This window comes from Oryctolagus cuniculus, chromosome 18 (genome assembly GCF_051225735.1).
Source record: "Oryctolagus cuniculus isolate XC-2025 breed Fujian yellow rabbit chromosome 18, ASM5122573v1, whole genome shotgun sequence".
Classification (NCBI taxonomy): domain Eukaryota; kingdom Metazoa; phylum Chordata; class Mammalia; order Lagomorpha; family Leporidae; genus Oryctolagus; species Oryctolagus cuniculus.
Window position 1 is genome coordinate 67,230,898 of NC_142884.1, and position 17,159 is coordinate 67,248,056.

Genomic DNA, 17,159 nt, shown 5'->3' on the forward strand with positions numbered 1-17,159 from the left:
TGTAGCAGAGAGCTGGATCGGAAGTGGAGCAGCTGGGACTAGAACTGGTGCCCATATGGGATGCTGGCACTGCAGGCAGCGGCTTTACCTGCTATGCCACAGCACTGGCCCCACAGCTGAAATATTAACCACCTCTATTGTTTTCAATAAGATGTTTACTCCACAACCAGATACTAGCTATCCTGGGTAACTCAGATATAGTATGCATACAATAGAAAAATCTACACCAGGCTGGGGTTACATCCCTCTGCCAAGAGGCAGATGACCTGTTCCTGGCTATAGTAGTCAAAGAGACAAGACACTAGGAGATATTACACATGGCAAACTCTTTATTTTCTTATTAACACTAAAGCAGAAAATACAAACATTAAAACAGAATATGAACAACATTCTATTGCCCCATTTTCAAAGCAGGCACAAAACATACAAAAGACATTTTAAATCAGCTTAACTCCAAACCCTCTAATGGGAAAACCACCAGAGGTAGACAGAGGTAAGGGAACATGGTAGACAGAGACCCTGGTAGTGCTCAGTGGACTAGAGCTAGTCAGGTACAGCTTCCTGCAAGTAGGGTGGTCCCCCATTTCCCATGGAGAAATCAGTCATAGTCACGTCAATTCGCTTCCAAAACATCCAAGCATATTGTAGGAATGCAAGGTCAGGCAAACCTTGAGATTCACCCAACCTCCCTAGTAACAAATCCCTTAGTTCCTACTCTTAGGGGAAACCAATGAGTATCAGTTGAGTAGACTTCAAAGCAAGTCAAATCCTAACCTACCCCAAAGAGAAAGGCAGTCAGAGGCTGACCACTCGCATCCTCTCTGCCAGTCTGCTGAAATCAGATGACTTTCTACTGAAGTGTCGGGCCCAGGGAGCCACTCTTAATCAACATATCATAAGGAACATCTCCTCCGAGAAAGGGGAGTTTTGCCCAGACTCCAGAAGGTGGCTTTTTCAAAGATGTTCTCAAATAGAAGGAGGCCATTAAAAAGGTTAGCAACTAGAATATGGAACTCTGGGGAAATCCACAACAATGAGAAAAATCCTGGCAACCTTCCAGACAGTTGATAGCTCAGAATTGTTTTATAATAAAAGTAGCATCTCTCTGACAATCATGTAAGAAAAAACATCCTGCATCAAAGAACAGGGCAGTGACCTGCCACCCCTTGAAGACGGTGGTTCAGCAGAGGAGCCTGAGGCAAACAGAAACTGAGCCTCCAGTGGAGAGACGCAGCGCTCAGTGCTGGCCAGTGCAGGAGAGGAACGAAAGTTGGTGAGCATCTCCCTGCCACCATGTGGGTCTCCAGCCACCACTCTCTTCCTGAGAATAACCTTTTATTACCTACACTTTTACAAAACATTATGGAGGAAAATCAGAGGAACTTAAGAGTCAAACATCAATTTCAGAGAGGAAAGCTTTTACCTGGGAACTAAAAACATGCTCAAGAACAGTCCCTTACTCTGAGGGATTGGCTTTATTGAGATAGGAACTCTCAAAATGGTAAAAAACAAGCCGTTCTATCCTCAAAAATGGTTTGAGTGTAGCTTCTCTCCTGTGAGCTCTTAGTCCTTTGCTCTCAATCTTAGGTGAGACTAAAATAAGAGCTTTGACATATCATTCATTTTTTCCTAGTGAGAGAGGAAAGCAGTAGTCTTTAAAGCTTTGAATTGGATAAAACTAACCCTGAGATCCTAAAATAGCTAAATATACAAGCCTTCCCTATTGCTCAAACAACTGGTCTTTTGTCTTTAGATCTCAAAATATGCAATGAGTTTAATGTACTCAGCATTAGCAAAGATTCTAACACTCATCAGTTGCCTTCATCACTGGGCTTGCTGACATTCCAGCACCGTGTGCCTCAAACGTAACTACTGTTGCCACAAAGCATGCCAGATGTGTTCTACCACACATTTCTGTGGAGATGAGACCAAGGTACCAAAAGGTCAGCCATTAGGCTGAGAAATAAATTAAATCACACACAAGGTTCCACAGTGCCCTCTTGTGTTTAACTGGAGAAGGACTCTTCTACATCCATGCTGCATCCAAGCAGCAAACAATGCAGGACTCTCAAAGCAATTAACCCAGTGAAAAGACCATTCAAGTGGGGTGTCATATCCCCTGGAAAACGCTTGGTGAACACGCCTATCTTAGAAGACTGCTGAGAGGATATTCTCAGGTCCAACAGAAAGACAGGAAATAAAGACAGATTCCCAAAAAAGACTCAAGAAGGCTCGTAACTCAAGAAATAGAAAATGAAGATGGACCACCAGTACTTACTCTTTTAAGGGATATAGCAGATACACAATCTGTAGTGTCTAAGTGACCTGGAGTCCCAGAATCATATTAATCCAAAAGAACCATGATCCCAAAAGTTGTCCACAAGCAATAAACAGGAATATTACTCAAGGCTGCTAGGTGCTAGCAAAAAGCATTTAACATGAACCATCAGTAGATCTGAAAGCTCAAAACCATGGTCACTCCCACCTATAGAGGTGGACCATCTTCTCTGTCAAGGTGGCCAGGTAGCTATTATGGTTCACCTCAAATGGGCAGATGTCTAAGACAGGATGATCAGTCTGCAGGTCCTGTAACTTTGAGCCATTGCTGGCATCCCACAGCTAAAGAAAAGCAAAGACAAAGGTTAGTAGTCAGTTCAGGTTGGGGATTTGCTCTCTTAATCATCAAACAACTCTGAAAGAGCCACTGAGAGAGCCATGCCTGGGGAGCAAACAAACTGTTCCTAACCTTCACAAGGTATCACAAAAGCCAGCATACCTTACATGGTACCAGTATAGCTTCACCTAGGATAATCAGCAGTTATTCTAACTTTGAAATGAGTTTGAAAACCAAGCCTGGTACTCATTTCTTCAATTATTGTACCAGGAAGTCTTCTAGGGCCGTCATTTCTAGTGACAAAGGATCAGTAAGACAAAGCCCCTGTTACAGTCCTCAGGGAACATACCTTTTAACTGTGCTTCCTTCTCCTTTCTAATAACTTTTAATATTACTAAAAACATTTAAAAGCACTTAAAAAAGTAGACAGAATAGTACAATGAGCTACTCATCACCTAGATTCAACATTACAATTTTACTATATACATTACATTTTATCAACCCTATTTTTTTTATTCTACCAGCTTCAGCCATTTTACCCTTATTTACTTAAGTATGCATCTCTAACACCTCAATGCCATCATGTCCAACAAAATGAATATACTATTATCTAAAACCTGGTACATAAACTTCCCGGGGAGTTTTTTTTTACATCCTGTTTGTTTCTATCAGGTCCACATTACATTTGGTAGCTATTTCTTTTAAATCCAGAGCAGATCCAATCTCCGATTTCCCCCTGCCCCCACCTTGCAGAAGCTGGGTCAGCTGTCTTACAGAATGCCCACAACCTGGGCTTGTCTGCTTTCTGTGCTATCATTCAACTTGTGGCTCAATTCCCTACAATTCCAGTCAGTGAAGGTTAACAACAGTCTCAGGATGGCACTCTTAAAACAGTGGCAACTAGCCATGTTTATATTTAACTAAAACAAAGTTCTTCACTCATACTAACCACATTTCAAGTGGCTAGTATTCTGGACAATGTTGTTATCAGCCTTGATTAAACTTAGGTTCAAGTATACCTTACAGGAGGCACTGTGTGCTTCAAATTATCTTAAACAGGCACAATATTACTGGTTAACCCACTTACAGTGATGCTAAGAAGACTAGTCAACAAGTTCAGGTGATAGGCTGGTCCGTCCACCACCAAATTGCCTATCAACTTTTCATCTGCTGACTTCATTCTGAGTTGATGAAGTTGATGCTTTGGGTAAGTTATTTTACTGGAGTTTCAGTAGTGCCTTTTTTCCCTCCAAAAAATTTATTTATTTCTTTGAAAGACAGAGTTACAGAGAGAGAGAAGGAGCGGATTTCTATCAGTAGTCAGGAGCTTCATCCAGGTCTACCATGTGGGTGGCAGGGGCCCAGACACTCGGGTCATCTTCTGCTGCTTTCCCAGGCACATTAGCAGGGAGCTGGACTGGAAGTGGAGACTCAAACCAATGTACATATGGGATGCCAGCATCATAGATGGTGGCTTAACAATGCCAGCTGCTTAATAGTGTTTTTATCTATTTATCTGAAAGGCAGACTTAAAGATTGACAGAGAAAGAGAGACAGAGAGATCTTCCATCCACTGGTTCATTCCCCAAATGGCTGCAATAGCTAGGGCTAAGCCAGGCCAAAGGCAGGAGCCAGGAACTTCTTCTGGGTCTCCCACATGGGTGGCAAGGGCCCAGGGACTTGGGCCATCCTCCACTGCCTTCTCAGTTGCATTAACAGGGAGCTGGATTAAAAGTAGAGTAACTGGGCCTTGGCTGGCGCCGGCACACCGGGTTCTAGTCCCGGTTGGGGCGCCGGATTCTGTCCTGGCTGCCCCTCTTCCAGGCCAGCTCTCTGCTGTGGCCAGGGAGTACAGTGGAGGATGACCCAAGTACTTGGGCCCTGCACCCCATGGGAGACCAGGAGAAGTACCTGGCTCCTGCCATCGGATCAGCGTAGTGCGCCAGCTGCAGCGGCCATTGGAGGGTGAACCAACGGCAAAGGAAGACCTTTCTCTGTCTCACTGTCCACTCTGCCTGTCAAAAAAAAAAAAAAAAAAAAAAAAAAAAAAAGTAGTAGAGTAACTGGGCCTCAAACCAGCATCCATAATGATTGCTGGCACCACAGGTGGTAGCTTTACTCACTAGGCCACAATGCCAGCCTCCCCCCCTTAAAAAAAAGAGAAAAGATTAATAATATGGCCCATGGAACTATGGCTCAGCTAAAAAGAATGAAGTGAGTCTACAGATATTAAAATGAAAAGATATCTAAGATAGGAAGTTAAATGGGGAAAAAGAAACCCAAACTATAGAGTAGTTAAGTATAGTACAACTCATGTGAAGAATAAGTCACACAACCACACATACATACATATGTAGCTACAGGAGAAAATGGAACGTAACTCTGGCTTTTTACTTTACACACATTTGTACAAATTATTCAAGATTTTCCCATCAACATTTTCTATAAAAACAGTGACTTTTTAAGCAAAAATAAAAAACAACAGGCTCACCAAAGCAGAATTTGATGCTTCATCCCCAGTACACACCAAGATGCTACCATCATGCTCTGGACTTTGGAAAATGGCATTTTTGGTCAACAGTTTGCAAGTGGGTCCACCATGGAATGTTTGTACAGGATTGCAGGAGCAGACTGGCTCTCCAGCATCATCCAGCCTATAGGACATCTCCATCAGCACACTCCGCATGGTACTGTGGTTTTTATCTATGGGACAGAGAAATCAATGCTGCAGATGGCGATGATAGAAAAGAACTTAAGTAAGTTCCTGAACCTCGGACACTTACAACGTAATTGAGTGAAAAGACTACAAACCACCAAGAACAGCTACAAAGCAAACACAGCAATAAGAAAAAAATATTGCACAAATGAAATTTAGAACCCTGGGCTAAGATGAAGCAAGTTTTCTATAATAGGTTTTGTCTACAATTAAATCAGTACACCTAGCCAGATTTCGACTAGGGGATTTCTTTCTTAAGAGTTTTAACTAAAAATTTGCCCCCCCCCCCCCCCCTTTTTCCTAGTTAGGACCCTACTGGCCTCTATCACAGTATGTTATTATAAAGTGAACACATTCCATTATACAAAGGGAAGCATGTATCTTAGGTTCTGGGCCTAGTTAAAATTTTCTTGTGTAGTTTTGAAATACAGCCCAATTATTCCTCAGCCTATTACCCCAAACCCAACATACCTGTAAACTGCTGACTACAGTAACATCTAACAGTTAACACCAGACTCAGGTAAGTTCCCCTCTTAAAGTGTTTTTTTTTGAATTACCCAATTGCCACCCTGGCAGTAAAGCTTAGGGAGAAGTGCCCATAGGCCTTAATAAAAGCAAGTCTCACAGGTGCTCTTTCTCTCCCATCAGTGGTGGAGAGTACATGTTCCCCAGATGGCTCTCCTTCTCCCAGAGAGGCACACTGCTCTCTTCTCTCCAGAATTTATAATAAACCACTTGTTTTTTCATGTGTTTTGTTGAGTTGCTTCCTCTGTGTTATACTTGAAAAACAAACACCTGAATCTAACTTTTTTCTTGGCCACGGTTATCCTAGACAGTGGCTATAATGATAGGAATAGAATAGACACAGGTCAGACCAGAGTCACAAAGGTGGGGTCAGGGTTGTGGTGCAATAAGCTAAGCTGCTGCCTGTGATGCCAGCATTTCACACCAGAGCTCTGGTTTGAGTCCTGGCTGCCATGCTTCTAATCCAGTTCCCTGTTAATGAGCCTAGTAAAGTGGCAGACGGTGGCTCAGGTACCCCTGCCATACACTTGGGAGATCAAGATGAAGTTCCTTGTTCCTATCTTTGGCCTGGACCAGCCCCAGCCGTTATAGTTACAGCCAATTTCCTGAAAGAGACCGCAAGACCAAATTAGGAAGGGAAAAAAACACTATAATATTGAATATCAGTATGATTCATAAGAAATTTAGATTCATGCCTTTTAGGCTACAGAAACTCCTATGAATCCAAGCAGTCTGCTGTCAAGGGTTCTGCCCTGGTTCTGAAGACTGTTCAGCTGGCTAGGCCTACACACTCAACCATGGCTATATCCATCTTATCTTATTTACCTCTGTTGGCCCTAAATAAAGAGGATTAGCTAGCTAGTCTGGGTACCACATGCTTGCTTTCATCTGGGACTTTCTCTTAGATGAAGTGAGGGACGCTCATCAAACAAGAAACTTATCTGAAGATAGCTCAATGGTTCCAAGAGTAGCCCTCCTCATTACATTACTGTTTCAAGTTGCAGAAGCTCCTAAAGTGGCTAATTCACTTCCAGGGAGACCTAGTGGAATGTGTTCTAGATTTTACAAGCAGCAGGGAGGCATGCTGTAGGAGAAAGAGCTACAAGAGGGCAAGAAGTGCAATGGGAGCTGTTAGCCTGGAAGGGACTTACCACAACCTCCCCAAGGGAAGGGTCAAATCCTCCTTCCTTCTCCTCTCTCAGTCTGTTCCCAAATAAACCGTAAGAGGTTCCACGAGAACACCTCAACACTTACCAGGCCTGTAGGTCACAAGACAGTGCCGGGTGCTACTTTCTGTCTGGAAGTCTATACAGCCCCCTTGCTCCAAGGGCAGCACGTGAGGCCAATGAGAAAAGCCTGGTCTCAGCACCCAGAAGGAAGCATTCTCCAAGGTTCCAGCCAGTACTCCACCATACGGAAAGGCAGCCGAAGCAGCTTTAGGTATATATGACAGGGATACCAGCGGGCATCTGAAAGAAAAGAAAGGAAACTATGCCTCACATTCCAATACCCGGATGGCTCCAGATCCCACAACCAGGATCCCTACACTACATTTCTACCTCTACAGAAGAGTAAATACTTTTGAGTTACTATCCTGGCACCTGACAAAAACTACCGACTCTTTGTAGAAAGGAAAAGGCAGACACATAATATTCTGCATATAATATCAGGGGAGGTCCAGAAGCTCTACAAGAAACTAGGGATTGGGGGGCAGGCCAACATTGTGGCACAGTAGGTTAAGCATCTGCCTATGGCGCCGCCATCTCATATGAACGCCAATTCGAGTCTCAGCTGCTCCATTTCTGATCCAGCTCCCTGCTGATGGTCTGGAAAAGCAGTAGAAGGTAGCCCAAGACTGCACCCACACTGGAGAACTCAGAAGAAGCTCCTGGCTTTGGACTGGCTCAGCTCCAGTAACTGCGGCCATTTGAGGAGTGAACCAGTGGATGGAAGAGTTTCTCTAACTATGCCTGTCAAGTAAATAAATAAATCTTAAAAAAAAAAAAAAAAAGAAAAAAAAAAGAAAGAAAGAAACTAAGAAAAAGGGAAAAAAAGGATTAGGAAATTTAATCGATGCAAGATCATAATTAGAAAATCTAACTAGTGTGAAGCTCCTGGCAATGGCATTAGGCACATACACAAGAAAAGCCAGTAAGGAAACACAGCTTATGTAACCAATGAAAAGTCTAAGCTATAGTTAAAAACCCCTACGATTAAAATATAGTCAATCTGGGGCCAGCACTGTAGGTTGAGCCTCTCCCTGCAGTGCCGGCATCCCATACGGGTGCTGGTTTAAGTCCTGGCTGCTCCACTTCCGATCCAACTCCCTGCTGACTTGCCTGGGAAAGCAGAGGATGGCCCAAGTGCTTGGGCCCCTGCACCCACGTAGGAGATCCAGAAGAAGCTCCTGGCTCTTGGCTTTGGATCGTCCCAGCTTCTGCCACTGTGGCTATTTGGAGAGTGAACCAGCAGATGAAAGACCTCCGTCTTTCCCTCTGTCTATAATTCTGCCTCTCAAATAAATAAAATAAATAAGATATATAGTCAATGGTTAGGACTAACATTGTGGCATAGCAGGTAAAGCTTCTGCCTGGGATGCTGGCATTCCATATGGGCACTAGTCTGAGTCTCAGCTGTTCTACTTCAAATCCAGCTCCCTGCTACTGGCCCAGGAAAAGCAGCAGGAGATAGCCCAGGTGTTTGGGTTCCTGTCACCCACCCACCCCTGGGAGATACAGAAGAAGCTCCTAGATCCTCATTTCAGCCTGCCACTGTACCAGCTGTTGTGGCCATCTGAGGAGTAAACTAAGTGGACAGAAGATCTCTTTCTCTCTTTGGAACTTTGCCTTTCAAAATAAATAAGTTTTACAAAAAAATCAGCCTATAGAGTTGTGGTGAAGCGGATTAAGCTGCTGCTGATGAAGTGGGCATCCCATATATGTGCCAGTTCAAATCCCAGCTGCTCTTCCAATCCAGCTCCCTGCTAATGTGCCTAGGAACACAGTGGAAGATGGTCCAAGTACTTGGGATCCTGCCACCCACGTGGAAGACCCAGATGGAGTTCAATTTGTGGCTTCAATCTGGCCTAGCCTTGCTGTTTGTGGCAATCTGGGGAGTGAACTAGTGGATGGAAGATATTTATCTCTCTAACTCTGCCTTTCAAATAAATCTTAAAAAAAAAAAAAAAAAAAAAAAAAGTGACAAAGCAACTGCAATTCAGAAACAGAATCATTTCAGATTTTCTAAAATTTTTCCTTCCTTTTTTTTTTTTTTTTAAAGATTTATTTCTTTTTATTTGAAAGTCAGAGTTACACGGAGAGAGAGAGAGAGGTCTTCCATCCAATGGTTCATTCCTCAATTGGCCGCAATGGCTGGAGCTGCACTGATCCGAAGACAGGAGCCAGGAGCTTCTTCCGGGTCTCCCACGCGGGTGCAGGGGCCCAAGGACTTGGGCCATCTTCTACCGCTTTCCCAGGCCATAGCAGAGAGCTGGATCAGAAGTGGAGCAGCTGGGTCTTGAACTGGCACCCTTATGGGATGCCGGCGCTTCAGGCCAGGGCGTTAACCACTAAGCCACAGCAGCGGCCCCATTTTTTTTTTAATATGGAATGCTTCACGAATTTGTGTGTCATCCTTGTGCAGGGGCCATGCTAATCTTCTCCGTATCATTCCAATTTTAGTATATGTGCTGCCGAAGTGAGCACTAAATTTCTTTCTGCAAGCCTATGACCAAGACTGTATGCCAAGAATCCTTTCAGAAATATTAGTCTGGGGGCTGGTATTGTGGTGTAACAGGTAAAGCCACAGCCTGCAGTGCTGGCAACCCATATGGGCGCCGCCAGTTCAAGTCCCGGCTGCTCTACTTCTGATCCAGCTCTCTCCTGTGGCCTGGGAAAGCAGTAGAAGATGGCCCAAGTCCTTGGGCCCCTGCACCCGCGTGGGAGACGCGGAAGAAGCTCCTGGCTCCTGTCTTCGGATCAGCGCAGCGCCAGCCATTGCGGCCAACTGCAGAGTAAACCAGTGGATGGAAGATCTCTCTCTCCCTCTGCCTCTCTGCCTTTCAAATAAATAAATTTAAAAAAACAAAACATCAGTCTGAAGAGTATGTTCCTCTGAATTCATTTCTACCGATTCTGACAAGAGGCCATTTTGCCTGTTTTACTTCATTTTCCCTAACACAATGAAGCCAAAGCAAACTAAAATGAGTATTACATAAAAACATAATTTCCCTGCTATTTTTAAACTTGATGTACTTTATTGTCTACTTGACATAGTTCCCTCTACATCAATGGCAGTTACTTCTTTTGTCTGGGGTACACATCAATCATATTCATGTACATGGCCCATGTTATTGAAGCATGGTTCCATGCTGCCCAAATGATAAAAACCCTAATGTGTTGAGCCTAGGTCTTAGTAAATAATGATTGCTATACTGATATCTTCATATTTAGATTACTCTGCTCCTTTTAATATATACTCACTCAAAACTGGAAATGGAAAGTCTCTTTCAAGACAATTTTCATTGTGGCCAGGTCATAAAACCTCACTTCCCTTCTGAGAACTTTATACATCCAGGATGGTGCAAATGGCATGCAACACATTCTGAGGAGCCACAGTGGTGCCACTCTCGAACTTGGGCTGACTTTACAAGCCTTGCAATAATATAACTGGATTACAAATGCAAAGTAATACTAATACATTATCCTCAGACTATGTTATCTAGCTTTGGATTAAGGAAGTTTTAAATCACTTTCTATTATGCTACCCTTTGCTCATCTCTTCTTGTGTGCTTGACATGTGGATACTAAAGCAAAACTATGATCGTCATATTTCACAAAGTTTACAACTAGGCAAGAAATGTGACCAAGGTCACATAACTTGTAAGTGGTACAGCTTGGTTCTGTACATAGATCTGACTCTATGAACCTGGCTATACTTGATATCAAAGCTTTACAACACAACAAAAACATTAAGGATCTACTGATTACGAAGGAAGAACAGATCAGTGGATCTTAGAGAACTGTTAGGAACGTGCTCTGAGAGAGAATACAGTAATAATCCAAGAGAAAGCTGCTGTCTAGAGTGAAAACGTGGCAGGTTTCTTACCTGGCTTTCTGAGGCACCAACTCCTGGACGTGAGAGTTTGTAATTCGCATGTCGTACACCAGAATTGAACCGTTGACCAGCCCAGCATAGAGATAATAGTTTTCATCAAGACACCAGCAACAGCTCCAGACAGGCCGACCAGTATTGTAAGTCTGCACCACAGTATTTGTCTCCAGGCTATGATGTTACAAGAGAATTTTACAATCATTCATTAAAATCACATGGTGACGGAGGGACAGCAGTGTTGTGGTCCAATGGCCAAGCTACTACCTGCAATGCCAGAATCCCATATGGTCTCCAGTTCAAGTTATGATAGCTCCTCTTCAATCTAGCTCCCTGCTAATGGTGTGGGGAAAGTGGCAGAAGATGGCCCAAATGTTTGGGTCCCTGCCACCCATGTGGGAGACCCAGGCAAAACTCCTGGCTCCTGGCTTTGGCCTGGCCCAGTCCTTGCCACTGTGGCCATTTGGGGAGTAAGCCAGCAGTTGCAAAGATCTCTGTCTCCCTCTCTCTGTGTAAATCTTTCAAATAAATAAATCTTTAAGAAAATTTCATATTAATTAGGAAGATAACCCAGAAAAGGTATAAGATGCAGAGATCAGTATTCCAAATCTGTAGTCACTTTTTCCAATAGATATACTTCCTTCCACACCAAAAGCATGGTCCAAGTCAAAACATTCACTAAATGTCATGTTAGAATCCCACATGTGGGCTGGGGTCATGTCCTGGCTGTTCTACTTCCAATCCAGATCCCTGCTAATAGGCCTGGGAAAGCAGCAGAAGATGACCCAAGTGCTAGGGCCCCTGCAACCATATAGGAGATGGAGTTCCAGGATCCTAGCTTTGGCCTGGCCTGGCCTAGTCCTGCTGTTGCAGCCAACTGGAAGTTAATCAACTGATGGAAGACCTCTATCTCTAATAAATAAATAAGTCTTTAAAAACAAAAACAAAGAATCCCACATGGACTGTATGTGACCACCTGCCACCTCTTTAATACAACTGAGCTATTAAAAACACACAGAAGGAGCCAATGGTATGGCACAGAAGGTGAAGCTGCTGCCTGTGAGGCTGGCATCCCAAATGGGTACCAGTTTACATGCCAGGTGCTCTGCTTCTGATCTAACACTCTGCTAATTATCTGGGAAAGCAGAAGATGGCCCAACTGTTTGGACTCCTGAATATTACATGGGAGACCTAGATGGAGCTCCTGGCTAGCCCTGGCTGTTGAGGCCATTTTGGGGAGTGAACCAGTGGATAGAAGACCTCTCTTAACTGCCTTTCAAGTAAAGTAAATAAACCTTAAAAAACACAAACAAAAAAACCAAAACAGAACTAATTTCCCGAAATTCTGTAAATACACAGTCAAGACAAAATGTGAACAATCTGTTTAAAAACATCCTATATAAAGTCTGTAAATAATTAGTATTTGAGGAAACTGGAATATAAATACAACTATTTTTAAGTGATTTTCTTCTCTAATGTGTTATTTTACTTCTATGGAAACTAATCTGATTAAAGCACATATTTTAAAAAGCAAGAGTGGCCAGTGTTATGGCACAGCAGATGAGGACACCACGTGCAACACCAGCATCCCATATAGGAACATGTTCAAGTCCCAGCTGTTCCATTTCTGATCCAGCTCCCTGATAATATGCTTGGGAAAAGCAGTGGAAGATGGCCCAAATGTTTGGGCCTCTGCACCCACATGGGAGACCTGGAAGAAGCTCCTGGCTTCTGGTTTCATTCTGGCCCAGCTCTAGCCACTACAGCCATCTGGGGAGTGAACTAGCAAATGTAAAATCTCCCTAAGTTGTCTTAAAAAAAAAAAAAGAAAGAAAGAAAAAGCCTCTGCCTGTGGTGCTGGCATCCCATATGAGCGCCGGCTGGAGTCTCACTCAGCTGTCCCACTTCCATCCAGCTTCCTGCTAATGGCCTGGGAAAGTAGTGGAAGATGGCCCAAGGACTTGGGCCCCTGCACCCACGTGGGAGACCTGGGAGAAGCTCGTGGCTCCTGGCTTTGGATCGGCCTACCTCTGGCCTTTGCAGCCATTTAGGGAGTGAACCAGCAGATGGAAGACCTTTCTGGCTGTCTGTAACTCTGTCTCCCAAATAAATAAATGAATCTTTTAAAAAATGTCTGGCCCATGAGCTGTATAAGGCCTGTGGAGGCCAGCTTAACCCATTATTCCACAAAACTGGCCCCATCCTTGCACTAATTCATTCCCCAAGTGACTGAATCCAGGAGCCGGGAAATTTCATTCTGGTCTCCCACATGGGTGGCAGGGGCCCAAACACTCGGTTCATTTTCTGTTTTCTCAGGCACATTAGCAGATAGCTAGATCAGAGTGAGAGTAGCCTGTACTTGAAGTGGTGTGACAATAAGGGATGTCAGCACTGGAAGCTGAATCACAATGCTAACCCTTAAAGAATAACTTAAAAAAAAAGCACACACAAATAAAACATGTTATATTGAGTTTTGGGCCAAAATTAGCCTACAATATCTTGAAAAATCAAAAGATTTGGGGCTTGCACTGTGGTGCAGCAAGTTAAGCCACTATCTGCAGTGCCAACATCCCATTTTGGCGCTGTTCTGAGTCCCAGCAGCTCCACTTCCGATCCAGCTCCCTACTAATAGCCTAAGAAAGCAGCAGACGATGATTCCAGTGGTTGAGCCCCAGCATCCACATGGGAGATCTGAATGAAGCTCCTGGCTCTGGCCTGGCCCAGCATTGGTCATTGTGACCATCTAGGGAGTAAACCAGCAAATGGAAGATACCTTTCTCTCTCTTCCATTTTCTCTGTAACTCTAACTTTCAAAATAAATAAATCTTAAAAGAAAAAAAAAAGTGTTTTACAGTGCTCACAGAGCATGTAAAAGATAAATAATGGTACCCAAAGACAGCTAGAGCCTAGTCTTTTCTTTTTTAAAGAATTATTTATTTATTTGAAAGGTGGAGTTACAAAGAAGGAGAGATAGAGAGAGATCTTCTACCAGCTAATTCACTCCCCTAATAGCTGCAACAGCCAGGGCAGGGCCAGGCCAGGCCAGGCCAAAGCTAGGAGCCAGGAGCTTCTGCTAGGTCTCCAGTAGGTACAGGGGCCCAAGCACTTGGACCATCCTCTGCTGCTTTCCCAGGTGCATTAGCAAAGAGCTGGATCAGAAGTGGAGCAGCCAGGACTGACTTGCACCCACTTGCGATGCCAGCCTACAGGCAGTACCTTAACCCACTGTGCCACAGCACCGGCCCCAAGCGAGTTGTTTAAATTTTTTTTATTTATTGTTTGAGAAAGAGAAGGGGATAGACGAGAGTGAAAGAGTGTGAGCTTCCAACTGCTTGTTCACTCCGTAACTGCCCACAACAGCCACAGCTGGGCCAAGACAAAACAGGAAGCCAGGAACTCAATCCAGGTCTCTCATTTGAGGGGCAAGGGCTCAACTATTTGAGCCATCATTTGTTGCTTCCCAAGGTATGCATAAGCAAGAAGCCTCTCTGATACGGGATACAGGTGTTCAATCAGCAACTTGACTGCTAGGCCAAATGCCTGGTCCCAGTGAGCATTTTTGTTAGACACAATTATCCAAGTCACAGATTAAGTTGCAAGTTGATAGGGTAACTCCATAGTGTCAAGTGCCAAAGCCCCCCTCCATTGTTATTCTATCATTTGCATGGTTTAGGATATATTTTTGAACAAGCATAATCTTAAAGAAATGGAATACTACCTAAATACTTTTGTAAACTGCTATGTGCACTTTGAAAAGCATCACACAGGCCATCATAATACTGACAGCAATTCAATGCTGACGGCACTGAGCAGCCTAGGCTCCATTTTCTGTACTGAAACACTCACCTGGTCAATTTAACAGTGTTGTCCAGGGAAGCAGAGAGCAGCAAGCCTTTGGATCGGGGGTTGAAAGCCAATCCACGTATCTGTTTGCCATGCATTGGAATGTACTGACTACTTTTCATGTTGGCTGTACTCAGCATCCTAACACCAAAGCCTGATAAAGAAAAGACAATATGAAACAGATTGTTGAAAGCCAACGTAGGGCAAAGGATGTACCTGTCATAGTATGTAAACTCCCAGGAATCAGCGGATCAACGAAAGTAAGAATTCCTCAGTGTTATAATTTATTTTAAAAGGTATAATTTGGGGCCGGCGCTGTGGCTCACTTGATTAATCCTCCGCCTGCGGCACTGACATCCCATATGGGCGCCGGGTTCTAGTCACGGTTGCTTCTCTTCCAGTCCAGCTCTCTGCTGTGGCCTGGGAGGGCAGTGGAGGATGGCCCAAGTGCTTGGGCCCCTGCACCCACATGGGAGACCAGGAAGAGGCACCTAGCTCCTGACTTCGGATCGGCGCAGCACCAGCCGTAGCGGCCATTTGGGGAGTGAACCAATGGAGGGAGGACCTTTCTCTCTCTCTCTCTCTCAGTCTATAACTCTACCTGTCAAATTAAAAAAAAAAAAAAAAAAGGTATAATCTATTCTAAATGTCCATCAATAGATGAATAAACAAACCTATTGTATATATACAAAGCAATGAACTCCTGATACACACAGTAATATGGACAAATCTCAAAAAACTAATTTCTTTCTAAGAAAAAAGCAAGGAAAATAGTAATACAGAGGACCAGCACCGTGGCAAGTTGGTAAAGCCTCTGCCTGCAGCACTGGCATCCCATACAGATGCTGGTTCATGTCCCAGCTGCTCCACTTCAGATCCAGCTCCCTGCTGATGGCCTGGGAAAGCAGTGGATGATGGCCAAAGTACTTGGGCTCTGGCACCCAAGTGGAAGACCTGGAAGAAGCTCCTGGCTCCTGCCTTCGGAAAGGCCCAGCTCTGGCAGTTGTGGCCATTCAGGGAGTGAACCAGTGGATGAACGACCTCTCTCTCTGTAACTCTGCCTCTCAAATAAATAAATAAATCTTGAAATAAAAAAGTAATACAGAATCATTTCATTTGTATAAAATTCTAGAAAATGCAAACTAATTTATAATGATTAAAGGCAGATCAGTGGTTGCCTGGGAATGTATCAGTGTATAACATTCCTGGGAGGGAGATAATAAAATGTCCTTTATTGTTACTCTGTTCTCTTACCAGGCTAAACAACACATTCTATTATTATCTGAGTTATATAAAAACAGAATCTGTCAACTTTTAGATTCAAGATAGCCTTGAATCTCACTTCAGCTATTACAGGGAACCAAGCAGGATGAAGTTTATTGTGTTGTCTCCTGGAACAGAATTAGGAAAGCCAGAGACAAACAAGGGAACCATAGGCTTTAGATCAACAAGGGAATCTGACCACCTACTTAGTTAATCATTAAGAAGAAAAAGGACACATTAGCACCAGCCTGCTATGAAGAAGTTTGCTCTAACAATGAGAATAGACACATTAAGAGAAAGGGATTGGGGACTATCAAAAGAAAAAGTATTTTCCAATTTATGGCAAACTTTTACTTGACGATAAATCTTCTTTATTGGGATATAAGGAATACCATAAACAATCCTTTTACTTTCCCTTAAAATGAGAGGCTATCAGGAGCATCCAGCTCATAGCTTATCTCAACCAATACAGAAACACGTCAAATTAGGGATTCCATTCTCGAACTTGTATATATCTAGATTTAGGGACAAAGCTTTTAAGTATTTGAATGGAACTTTAAAAATTATCTATTAATTTGAGAATCAAAGAGATACAGAGACAGAGCCCCCAGCCACTGATTTAATCATCAAGTGTCTGCAGTAGCCTAGGTTGGGCTGGGGCAGAAAGTGGGAGCCAGGGACTCAATCCAAGTCTACACGGGAGGTGGGAGCAACCCATCACTTGAGACATCACCACTGTCTTCCAGGGTCTGCATTAGCAGTCAGGAGCCAAGGCCAGGAATCCAACTGTGAGATATGAGACAGGCTTTTAAACTGCTGGGCGAAATGTCCACTTGAGGGAAACTTCTAAGTGGGGAAACAGAATAAATCAGGCTGAAGTAAAGGGACTTTACAGTTGCTGCTGTTGTGGTGCAATGGGTTAAGCCGCTGCTTAGGACACCACCATCCCATATCAGAGTGCCAACTCAAGTTGCTTCACTACCAAAATGCAGCAGAAGATGGCCCAAGTACTTGGGTCCCTGTTACCCACATGGGAGACGTGAATGGAGTTCCAGGATCCTGGCTTCAGCCTGGCCTAGTCCTGAATGC

The 17,159-nt window shown here is 43.8% G+C and overlaps 1 protein-coding gene and 1 non-coding gene across 3 annotated transcripts in view; both read right to left on the bottom strand.

Annotated features, from left to right (window-relative positions):
- Window positions 1-309: 309 nt before the first annotated feature.
- Window positions 310-17,159, bottom strand: part of RFWD3 (ring finger and WD repeat domain 3) — a 50,576-nt gene continuing 33,726 nt past the window's right edge. For both annotated transcript variants that reach the window (XM_008257612.5, XM_008257611.5), the window contains exons 9-13: window positions 14,811-14,961; window positions 10,962-11,138; window positions 7,110-7,324; window positions 5,106-5,317; window positions 310-2,619 (exon numbers count right to left, since the gene is read on the bottom strand). In XM_008257612.5, coding sequence (XP_008255834.2) covers window positions 2,476-2,619; window positions 5,106-5,317; window positions 7,110-7,324; window positions 10,962-11,138; window positions 14,811-14,961 — 899 coding nt within the window. In that variant the 3' untranslated portion in view covers window positions 310-2,475. The remainder of the gene's footprint in view (window positions 2,620-5,105; window positions 5,318-7,109; window positions 7,325-10,961; window positions 11,139-14,810; window positions 14,962-17,159) is intronic.
- Window positions 9,453-9,559, bottom strand: LOC127491414 (U6 spliceosomal RNA). The gene has a single exon (XR_007920075.2). It is a non-coding gene; the product is annotated as a U6 spliceosomal RNA (small nuclear RNA).